This window comes from Triticum aestivum, chromosome 1B (assembly GCF_018294505.1).
Source record: "Triticum aestivum cultivar Chinese Spring chromosome 1B, IWGSC CS RefSeq v2.1, whole genome shotgun sequence".
Taxonomy (NCBI): Eukaryota; Viridiplantae; Streptophyta; class Magnoliopsida; order Poales; family Poaceae; genus Triticum; species Triticum aestivum.
Genome location: NC_057795.1, coordinates 99,121,767 through 99,134,209, shown reverse-complemented (window position 1 = coordinate 99,134,209; position 12,443 = coordinate 99,121,767). Strand labels below are relative to the sequence as shown.

Below are 12,443 nucleotides of genomic sequence, written 5' to 3'. Positions count from 1 at the left end.
TTTGTATTAAAGTTAGTACAAAGTTAAATCATCTATTTTAAAACGGAGGAAGTAACTATTAAGCCTTGGCTTGTTAAGCTCGATATGCTTAACGAGCGAAACCATCCCCAACTATGTTTGTTTGAAGCTCGTGAGCTCTCGTTAATACGGGTTACCCCCTTTTGCTTTGGGTGTAGAGTATAAGGGGGGGCCTACGGGGGCGGACGTGCGGCTATGATTTTATCAAGGGGGATAGTGACATGGGAGGAGATGTCCTAGTTACTGCCACCCATGGGCTGGGTTGAGTGGATTCGATGGAATAGATAGGTCAAGATGCCATTAAACGTTGTCACTTAAGATAGGAAATATGTGTTGTGTTGTATTAGGAGCTTAACAAGTTTGATCGTGCGACTCGTTAGCTTGTTTGGTAAGCTAAAACCAATGATTGACTCAGTTTGTTAAGAAGCGAGCTAGAAGCTTAACACCTTAACGGACTAATTTATTTATTTTTTAGAATAAAAACTACTTGAAGGATAATTAGCAAATAATACAAACATTCGAGTAGGGGCGGAAACAGAGCAGATACAATGGATATCACTTTTTAGTGTTACCATATCCTATACCTATAGGCAAAGTTGAACAACATTGGTGGTTGCCAATGTTGTAAACAAAAGCCAATCACAATAAACGCAAATTTTCAATAAAATATCCATGCAATGGCAAATGCTAGAGTATAAAATATGCATACAATGGCAAATGCTAGAGTATGGCATCTCCATTTTGGATTTTTAACAATTCTCCGGTCATCACAGGTTCACAACACATATACTAGGTAAAAAGGAGTGCATTCAGATACAATCCCTGTGAGTGATCTAATTTTGGCAAAAGGAGACTTAAACATTTCTACATACAAACATAACATAATCAACACTCAACAATCAACCTGGATCATTTCATAAAATTCAATCAAACACTTGCCAGAGCAACACATAGCTAAATAATTTGATGCAAACATATATAGGTTCCATGTCAAGATGGTATTACAAATCAACACAAAGATAGGCACAATCCGCTGTGCTCCACCACATCAATTACATTGTTCTTATCCATATCCACTGGGTAGGAGCACAGGACACGATAGGCAAGATTACAATCACAAAATAAGTACTAATAATGGTCTAGGATTACCATAAGCGACACGAATCAAACCATAATTAAACATGAACCAAACAAACTAGTAGCACTAATACTATTCAGCAGCAGTAGTGCAGCAGTAATCAGCAACTTCTTATCCATGGTGGCGCAATGTCGCAGTGGCATGACTTGTCTTGGCTCAGAACTGGAACGCGTCCGGCATGCCACCGGCGGCGGCCAGCTGGGGCGCAAACGGGGACTGCCATGGGCGGAGCAGCGGGTCCGGGATCTCTGGGATGTCAACGGGCGCACCGGCCACATGGAAGATCTCCAGGACGCCGCCGAGCGCCTGCAGCCGCCCGGCGAGCTCGCCGTGGCGCGCGCGGAGCACGGCGTTCTCGCCGTCAACCTTGGTCAGCTCGGTCGTGTAGGCGCCGATCTGGGCCTCCACGCGCGCGTTCTCGGCCTGGAGGCGGCTGGCCTCGGCGATGAGCTCCTCCATCCGCTGCTGCTTGCGCGCGCGGGACCGCCTCGCCGACTCCCTGTTGGACAGCATCCTCTTGCGCTTGCGCTCGTCACCGGCGGAGCCGCTGCCGCTGCCGCCGTCGATGTTGCTCTCGGGGCTGGAGCTCCGGCGCGACGGCGACGACATGGCCGGTCGGGTTCTTGATCCAAGAACCAGAAAAGGAAATTCTCTTTTCTTGGATGGCGGGAAGGAGTAAGGCAAGAACGTGGAAGAAACGAGGCTGGATCTACTAATCAACTAGAGGCTGGATGGATGCGGCGTTCTCGAGGGGCGAGGAGTTCATGAGAAGTCGTAGAACCAGTAGAGGAAGGCGACGGAGAAGGAGTGGGAGCGGCAGCGAACGCGCAGCTTCATCGGGGGGCGGCGGCCGTCAGAGGAAGGGGAAGGTAAACATGGGTGGTGCGGGGAGGCTCTCTAGATCGGATCTGCGACGAACTCCTCCCAAGACCAAGGAGTCGAGGCTAGAATGTGACAGAGCTCAGGGGCTTATTTGCAACGGAACAGGGAGTAGACTGCAAGGAAAAAAGAAGCTACAAGGACTGAAAGGAAAGGAGAGCAGGACTTAGCTGCAAATCGAAGTCAACACCGGGGGCTCTAATGCATAAGCAGGTAGAGATGATGGGGAAGGTTTCTAAGCGCTGGGAGAGGGTCTATTTATAGGTGGATTGGAGGGCATTCTGGGTATTTTTGGAAATGGGGAAGGTGGGCGGCATTTTCTGAGGGACAACCTGTCATGGGCTATTTTTTAACTTCGCTTTGGAGATATCTTTCTATTGCACTTTTGCAATTCCACACGCAGGAAAGCAGGGTATTCGCTATAAGTCCATCTAGTTTCGCCGAAATCCTACCAAGCAAACATCCGTTAATGCACATAGTGGTAAGTGGTAAAAAAATGATGTTAGTAATTTTTGTTGGCCCAGCGTCTAGGCAACAGATGGGTCATTTCAGATGCAGCATAGGACATTCTCAACTAATCAACCAAACGCCGGTGAATAACCTTTGTAAAAAAATGTAAATAAGTTTGTTCGAATTCAGGGAGAAAGTGCGATTTCAGAAACTTGTATGTAGATTCCAGGACGATTCCTATGTACTTGTACAGGTGGTGTGGCAAACTCTTCACATCCATTACAAATTTTGAAAGATGTACTATTTTAAGTAAAATTTAGAGAAAAAAAATGCATTCAAGAAGCTCATTTTAGAGAACCAAATGTAAGGAAAATCAAAACCAATTGTGAACCAACAAATCGTTGTAAAAGGCATTGATGCATTTGCACCCAATCTTCGGAAACAATCTAAGAAATCGGGTATTTAACGAGGGTGGAAACGCAAAAGCTACACTGGAAGGAAGCAGCCCATTGATTGACCAAACCGAAACGATGGACGCGGCCAAAAAAGCTGTGACCCGTGGACCCCTTCACGCCTTCACGCACATGCCCCCAGCTGTTGCTGGCCATTAAAGTCCTCCCAAACTTTGCAAATATCTAATCGACAACTAATTCCCACTACTATTAACCAAAAAAACCAAAAAAAAAAGGTAGTGCCAAATTTGCCCACGGATTACATGTTTCAAATGCAATCCATATCCTCCATGGCAGGGGAAGACGGCAGGAAGACGTCCAACAAAGCCCAAGGCCAAGAAGCGTGCAGCGGCGGCCAACCGGTTGATGTCACGCATATAATAAAATCGCCTTGAAACCAGCAGAGAGCAAACGCAAAGCAGCTGTTTCGGCTGTGAAAACAGAGGTTAGATCGTGAATCATTGACCAACACACCTACTTCGTCAAAGAATAATAATCACTTATTAGCAGCAGGTACGTTCCCCTGCGCATAGAAAAATTTGGAACGAGCTTAATTTCCATAGGCGTAATAGCTGTTAGTTTACACACACACACACGAAGAATATGAAGGTAAATCGCGATGAAAGCACTAAGAACTTATAATATTGTGTGTAAATAATTTCCGTATGTGAAAAAAGTTAATGGGTGAATAGAAGCATGCACCAATGTGTATCCGGATTGGCTGAGGTTGACAGGGACCTTCTTTCCCCGGAGCATATTCCATCTCTAGATGCCCGCCTCTTTTCTTGTCTTGTCTCTTGGAGTTTATCTCTTGAAGCTAAGCTAAACCCGGTCTAAGAAGAAAAGGAGAAGAAAAATAAGGTCCTCGGAACCATCTGCCTTTTTCTTGTGCCGCCGGTCCTCGTGCGTGCCCTTGCCGCCAGGGCTGGTTTGGAAGCTTCCCTGGTGGTAAAGCACTCCATCGGAGGAGTTAACAATTGGTTAACTGATTTTTAAAAAGTTTGTTCATTGCGTTTTAAGGCGAAGCATGCCAACCCCTTCGTGGTCACGACGTCGCATCGTGTGAACGAGGTGCATCCGCAAGGAACCGGCCGGAGACGGTTGCCTTTTTCTTCTTTACCCCTCCGTTGGACATTCGTGCACCCCAGTTCAGGCGTGCAATATTAAATCGATTGAAGCGCGCGTAAGCGTGCACCGGCGTTAAAGCGCATGTTTTGTTTACAGTTTTACTGGCCGAATGGCCGATCCTTTTTCTTAATAATTGGTGTCGTTCTCTTTCTGTGATTTTTAACGGTAAATTCTATTACCACCATGGTGTTTGAATATATAACGGTAATTCCATAAAAATGTATCTTCAAGGGCTAGTATTGGATGGTCTCGTTTTTCTTTTTACAGTTTACTGGCCGATTCTTTTCCTTAATAATTGGTGTCGTTCTCTTTCTGTGATTTTTAACGGTAAATTCTAGGAGTGTTAACTTTGTCTCCTCTTGTGATCTTTTGACAACATTTTACCTTGTTGACAAAAATAGTCACATTTTACTGTTTCTTAGTTCTGACGGCTTCTATCTTATTTTTGTTACTCTCCGAGTGGCAGGGGTGAATTCGCACAAAAGTATACTGCAACTTGTAAGAAAATGGCAAAGCCGAATGGTGGATCCATGTCTCTGGGATGATGCCGTGGCCGAATAGACTAACAACTCATTATCGTATTTGCTAGGGTTGTGTCTAAAATTGCGCAAGAGCAGTATGGTGCAGCTAGGTTCACCTTTTTAGAAAATATAGTATGCTAAAAAATGATAACAATTACTCCCTCAGTTACTAAATATAAGTCTTTTTAGAGATTTCACTATGGACTAGATACGGATCAAAATAAGTGAATCTACACTCTAAAATATGTCCATATACATCCGTATGTAGTTTGTAGTGAAATCTCTAAAAAGACTTACATTTAGGAACGGTGGGAGTACACTGGACCTCTGCAATGACACAATATCACAATCAAAAAGGTAAAAAAAGAAGAGCAAGCAAAAAGAAAGAGAGCCAATGCGACCAACGACACGCAACAAAATAGCTGGAGCACCATGTACAATACACTACCATGAGTAAGGCTTGTTAGGAAACGTAGCATGCAATTTCAAAAAAAATCCTACGCTCACGCAAGATCTATCTAAGAGATGCATAGCAACAGAGGAGAGAGTGTGTCCATGTACCCTCGTTGATCAAAAGCGGAAGCGTTAACTTAACGCGCTTGATGTAGTCGAACGTCTTCTCGAGTCAACTGATCAAGTACCGAACGTACGACACCTTCGAATTCTGCAAACGTTCAGCTCGATGACGTCCCTTAAACTCTTGATTCAGTAGAGTGTCGATGGAGTCGATGAGTTCCGTCAGCACGATGGCGGGATGACGGTGTTGGTGATGTGATCCGTGCAAGGCTTCGTCTAAGCACTACGATAATGCTATCGAAGGAGTAAACGATGGAAGGGGGCACCACACACGTCTAAGACAATTGTTGTGCCTTTGGGGTGCCCCCCGCCCCCGTATATAAAGGAGGAGGGGGAGGAGGCCGGCCACCAGGGGCGCGCCATGGAGGGGGAAGTCCTACTAGGACTCCACTTCTAGTAGGATCCCCCCCCCACTCTTTTCCTTCTTACGGAGAGGGGGAAATGGGAAAGAGGTGGATAGGGAGAAGGAAAGGGGGCCGTGCCCCCACCCCTTGTCCAATTCGGATTGGCTTGGGGGGGTGCCACCTCCCGTGGCCTGCCCTCTCCTCTCCACCAAGGCCCATGTGGCCCATTAACTTTCCCGGGGGGGGGGGGGGGGGGTTCCGGTAACCTCCCGATACTCCGAAAAATCCCCGAACCTCTTCGGAACCATTCCGGTGTCCGTATATAACCTTCCAATATATCAATCTCTACCTCTCGACCATTTCGAGACTCCTCGTCATGTCCATGATCTCATCCGGACTCCGATCAACCTTCGGTCACCAAAACACATAACTCATATAATACCAATCGTCATCGAACGTTAAGCGTGCAGACTCTACGGGTTCAAGAACAATGTAGACATGACTGAGACACCTCTCCGGTCAATAACCAATAGCGGAACCTGGATGCTCATATTGGTTCCCACATATTCTACGTAGATCTTTATCGGTCGAACCGCAATGTCAATATAGTTATTCCCTTTGTCATCGGTATGTTACTTGCCCGAGATTCGATCGTTAGTATCTTCATACCTAGTTCAATCTCGTTACTGGCAAGTCTATTTACTCATTCCGTAGTGCATCATCCCGCAACTAACTCATTAGTCACATTGCTTGCAAGGCTTCATATGATGTGCATTACCGAGAGGGCCCAGAGATACCTCTCCGATACTCGGAGTGACAAATCCTAATCTCGATCTATGCCAACCAACAAACACCTTCGAAGATACCTGTAGAGCATCTTTATAATCACCCAGTTACGTTGTGACGTTTCATAGCACACAAGGCATTCCTCCGGTGTCCGGGAGTTGCATAATCTCATAGTCGGAGGAATATATATTTGACACGAAGAAAGCGGTAGAAATAAAACTGAACAATCATTATGCTAAGCTAACGGATGGGTCTTGTCCATCCATCATTCCACTAATGATGTGATCCCGTTATCAAATGACAACTCATGTCCATGGCTAGGAAACCTAACCATCTTTGATCAAGGAGCTAGTCTAGTAGAGGCATACTAGGGACACGTTGTGTTGTCTATGTATTCACACATGTACCAAGTTTCTGGTTAATACAATTCTAGCATGAATAATAAAGAATTTATCATGAATAAGGAAATATAAAATAACAACTTTATTATTGCCTCTAGGGCATATTTCCTTCAATCTCCCACTTGCACTAGAGTCAGTAATCTAGATTACATTGTAATGAATCTAACACCCATGGAGTCTTGGTGCTGATCATGTTTTGCTCATGGAAGAGGCTTAGTCAATGGGTCTGCAACATTCAGATCTGTATGTATTTTGCAAATCTCTATGTCTCCCTCCTTGACCAAATCTTGGATGGAGTTGAAGTGTCTCTTGATGTGTTTGGCCTTCTTGTGAAATCTGGATTCCTTCGCCAAGGCAATTGCTCCAGTATTGTCACAAAACATTTTCATTGGACCCGATGCACTAGGTATTACACCTAGATCGGATATGAACTCCTTCATCCAGACTCCTTCGTTTGCTGCTTCTGAAGCAGCTATGTACTTTGCTTCACACATAGATCCCGCAGCGACGCTCTGCTTGGAACTGCACCAACTAACAGCTCCACCATTCAATAAAAATATGTATCCGAATCATGACTTATACTCATCCGGATCAGTGTCAAAGCTAGTGTCGACGTAACCATTTACGACAAGCTCTTTGTCACCTCCATAAATGAGAAACATATCCTTAGTCCTTTTCAGGTACTTTAGGATGTTCTTGACCGCTATCCAGTGATCCACTCATGGATTACTTTGGTACCTCCCTGCTAAACTTATAGCAAGGCACACATCAGGTCTGGTACACAGCATACCATACATGATAGAACCTATGGCTGAGGCATAGGGAATGACTTACATTTTCTCTCTATCTTCTGTTGTGGTCGGGCATTGAGTCTGACTCAACTTCACACCTTGTAACACAGGCAAGAACCCTTCCTTTGACTGATCCATTTTGAACTTCTTCAAAACTTTATCAAGGTATGTGTGAAGGAAATATGCCCTAGAGGCAATAATAAAGTTATTATTTATTTCCTCATATCATGATAAATGTTTATTATTCATGATAGAATTGTATTACCCGGAAACATAATACATGTGTGAATACATAGACAAACATAGTGTCACTAGTATGCCTCTACTTGACTAGCTCGTGAATCAAAGATGGTTAAGTTTCCTAACCATAGACATGCGTTGTCATTTGATTAACGGGATCACATCATTAGGAGAATGATGTGATTGACTTGACCCATTCCGTTAGCTTAGCACTTGATCATTTAGTGTGTTGCTATTGCTTTCTTCATGACTTATACATGTTCCTATGACTATGAGATTATGTAACTCCCGTTTACCGGAGGAACACTTTGTGTGCTACCAAACGTCACAACGTAAATGGGTGATTATAAAGGTGTTCTACAGGTGTCTCCGAAGGTACTTGTTGAGTTGAAGTATTTTGAGATTAGGATTTGTCACTCCGATTGTCGGAGAGGTGTCTCTGGGCCCTCTCGGTAATGCACATCACTATAAGCCTTGCAAGCAATGTAGCTAATGAGTTAGTTACGGGATGACGCATTACGTAACGAGTAAAGAGACTTGCCGGTAACGAGATTGAACTAGGTATTGAGATACCAACGATCGAATCTCGGGCAAGTAACATACCGATGACAAAGGGAACAATGTATGTTGTTATGCGGTTTGACCGATAAAGATCTTCGTAGAATATGTGGGAGCCAATATGAGCATCTAGGTTCCGCTATTGGTTATTGACCGGAGACATGTCTTGGTCATGTCTACATAGTTCTCGAACCCGTAGGGTCCGCACGCTTAAAGTTCGATGACAGTTATATTATGAGTTTATGTGTTTTGATGTACCGAAGGTAGTTCGGAGTTCTGGATGTGATCACGGACATGACGAGGAGTCTCGAAATGGTAGAGACATAAATATCGATATATTGGATGACTATATCTGGACACCGGAATGGTTCTGGGTGAGATTGGGACAATACTGGAGCTTCGGGAGGTTATCGGAACCCCCCCGGGAGGTATATGGGCCTTAATGGGCTTTAGTGGAAAGGAGGGGAAAGGAGCAAGGGAGGGGGCGCCCCCCAAGCCCAATCCGAATTGGGAGGGGGGCTTCCCCCCTTCCTTCCTCCCTTCTTCCTCTTCCTTCCCTCTCCCTCTCCAAATAGGAAAAGGAGGAGTCCTACTCCCGATGGGAGTAGGACTCCCCCCTTGGGCGCGCCTCCTCCACCTGGCCACCCCCCTCCTCCACTCCTTTATATACGGAGGAGGGGGGCACCCCATAGACACAACAATTGATCCCTTGGATCTCTTAGCCGTGTGCGGTGCCCCCTCCACCATAATCGACCTCGATAATATCGTAGCGGTGCTTAGGCGAAGCCCTGCGTCGGTAGAACATCATTATCGTCACCACACCATCGTGCTGACGAAACTCTCCCTCAAAGCTTGGCTGGATCGAAGTTCGAGGGACATCATCGAGTTGAACGTGTGTAGAACTCAGAGGTGTCGTACGTTCGTTACTTGATCGGTCGGATCGTGAAGACGTACGACTACATCAACCGCGTTGTGCTAATGCTTCCGCTTTCGGTCTATGAGGGTACGTGGACACACTCTCCCCTCTCGTTGCTCTGCATCACCATGATATTGCGTGTGCGTAGGATTTTTTTTGAAATTACTACGTTCCACAATAGTGGCATCCGAGCCAGGTTTTATGCGTAGATGTTATATGCACGAGTAGAACACAAGTGAGTTGTGGGCGGTACAAGTCATACTGCTTACCAGCATGTTATACTTTGGTTCGGCGGTATTGTTGGATGAAGCGGCCCGGACCGACATTATGCGTACGCTTACACGAGACTGGTTCTACCGACGTGCTTTGCACACAGGTGGCTGGCGGGTGTCAGTTTCTCCAACTTTAGTTGAACCGAGTGTGGCTACGCTCGGTCCTTGAGAAGGTTAAAACAGCACTAACTTGACGAACTATCATTATGGTTTTGATGCGTAGGTAAGAACGGTTCTTGCTCAGCCCGTAGCAGCCACGTAAAAATTGCAACAACAAAGTAGAGGACGTCTAACTTGTTTTGGCAGGGCATGTTGTGATGTGATATGGTCAAGACGTGATGCTATATTTTATTGTATGAGATGATCATGTTTTGTAACCGAGTTATCGGCAAGTGGCAGGAGCCATATGGTTGTCGCTTTATTGTATGCAATGCAATCGGCCTGTAATTGCTTTACGTTATCACTAAGCAGTAGCGATAGTCGTAGAAGCAATAGTTGGCAGGACGACAATGATGCTATGATGGAGATTAAGGTGTCACGCCAGTGACGATGGTGATCATGACGGTGCTTTGGAGATGGAGATCACAAGCACAAGACGATGATGGCCATATCATATCACTTATATTGATTGCATGTGATGTTTATCTTTTATGCATCTTATCTTGCTTTGATCGACGGTAGCATTATAAGATGATCTCTCACTAAATTTCAAGATAAAAGTGTTCTCCCTGAGTATGCACCGTTGCCAAAGTTCGTCGTGCCCAGACACCACGTGATGATCGGGTGTGATAAGCTCTACTTCCATCTACAACGGGTGCAAGACAGTTTTGCACACGCAAAATACTCAGGTTAAACTTGACGAGCCTAGCATATGCAGATATGGCCTCCAAACACTGAGACCGAAAGGTCGAGCGTGAATCATATAGTAGATATGATCAACATAGTGATGTTCAGCATTGAAAAGTACTCCATTTCACGTGATGATCGGTTATGGTTTAGTTGATTTGGATCACGTGATCACTTAGATGATTAGAGGGATGTCTATCTAAGTGGGAGTTCTTAAGTAATATGATTAATTGAACTTAAATTTATGATGAACTTAGTACCTGATAGTATTTTGCTTGTCTATGTTTGTTGTAGATAGATGGCCCGTGCTGTTGTTCCGTTAAATTTTAATGCGTTCCTTGAGAAAGCAAAGTTGAAAGATGATGGTAGAAATTACACGGACTGGGTCCGTAACTTGAGGATTATCCTCATTGCTGCACAGAAGAGTTACGTCCTGGAAGCACTGCTAGGTGTACCACCTGTGCCAGCTACTGCAGACATTGTGAATGCCTGGCAGCCGCGTGTTGATGACTACTCTATAGTTCAGTGTGCCATGCTTTACGGCTTAGAACCGGGACTTCAACGACATTTTGAACGTCATGGAGCATATGAGATGTTCCAGGAGTTGAAGTTAATATTTCAAGTAAATGCCCGGATTGAGATATATGAAGTATCCAATAAGTTCTACAGCTGCAAGATGGAGGATAATAGTTCTGTCAGTGAACATATACTCAAAATGTCTGGGTATTGCAATCACTTAATTCAACTGGGAGTTAATCTTCCGGATGATAGTGTCATTGACATAATTCTTCAATCACTGCCACCAAGCTACAAGAGCTTCGTGATGAACTATAATATGCAAGGGATGAACAAGACAATTCCCGAGCTCTTCGCAATGCTAAAGGCTGCAGAGGTAGAAATCAAGAAGGAGCATCAAGTGTTGATGGTCAACAAGACCACCAGTTTCAAGAAAAAGGGTAAAGGGAAGAAGAAGGGGAACTTCAAGAACAACGACAAACAAGTTGCTGCTCAAGAGAAGAAACCCAAGTCTGGACCTAAGCCTGAGACTGAGTGCTTCTACTGCAAGCAGACTGGTCACTGGAAGCGAAACTGCCCCAAGTATTTGGCAGATGAGAAGGATGGCAAGGTGAACAAAGGTATATGTGATATACATGTTATTGATGTGTACCTTACCAGAGCTCGCAGTAGCACCTGTATATTTGATACTGGTTCTATTGCTAATATTTGCAACTCAAAACAGGGACTACGGATTAAGCGGACACTGTCTAAGGACGAGGTGATGATGCGCGTGGGAAATGGTTCCAAAGTCGATGTGATCGACGTCGGCACGCTACCTCTACATCTACCTTCGGGATTAGTTTTAGACCTAAATAATTGTTATTTGGTGCCAGCGTTGAGCATGAACATTATATCTGGATCTTGTTTGATGCGAGACGGTTATTCATTTAAATCTGAGAATAATGGTTGTTCTATTTATATGAGTAGTATCTTTTATGGTCATGCACCCTTAAAGAGTGGTCTATTTTTGATGAATCTCGATAGTAGTGATACACATATTCATAATGTTGAAGCCAAAAGATGCAGAGTTGATAATGATAGTGCAACTTATTTGTGGCACTGCCGTTTGGGTCATATTGGTGTAAAGCACATGAAGAAACTCCATAGTGATGGACTTTTGGAATCACTTGATTATGAATCACTTGGTACTTGCGAACCATGCCTCATGGGCAAGATGACTAAAACGTCGTTCTCCAAAACTATGGAGCGAGCAACTGATTTGTTGGAGATCATACATACTGATGTATGTGGTCCAATGAATGTTGTGGCTCGCGGCACATATCGTTATTTTCTCACCTTCACAGATGATTTGAGCAGATATGGGTATATCTACTTAATGAAACATAAGTCTGAAACATTTGAAAAGTTCAAAGAATTTCAGAGTGAAGTTGAAAATCATCGTAACAAGAAAATAAATTTTATATGATCTGATCATGGAGGAGAATATTTGAGTTACGAGTTTGGTCTACATTTGAAACAATGCGGAATAGTTTCGCAACTCACGCCATCCGGAACACCACAGCGTAATGGTGTGTCCGAACGTCGTAATCATACTTTACTAGATATGGT

The 12,443-nt window shown here is 44.4% G+C and overlaps 1 protein-coding gene across 1 annotated transcript; it reads right to left on the bottom strand.

Moving 5' to 3' along the window:
• Positions 1–969: 969 nt before the first annotated feature.
• LOC100136995 (ocs element-binding factor 1) lies at positions 970–2,283 on the bottom strand. Its single transcript, XM_044530528.1, has one exon. The coding sequence runs from the start codon at positions 1,763–1,765 to the stop codon at positions 1,313–1,315; it is 453 nt and encodes a 150-aa protein (XP_044386463.1). The 5' UTR covers positions 1,766–2,283; the 3' UTR covers positions 970–1,312.
• Between the last annotated feature and the right edge of the window lie 10,160 nt (positions 2,284–12,443).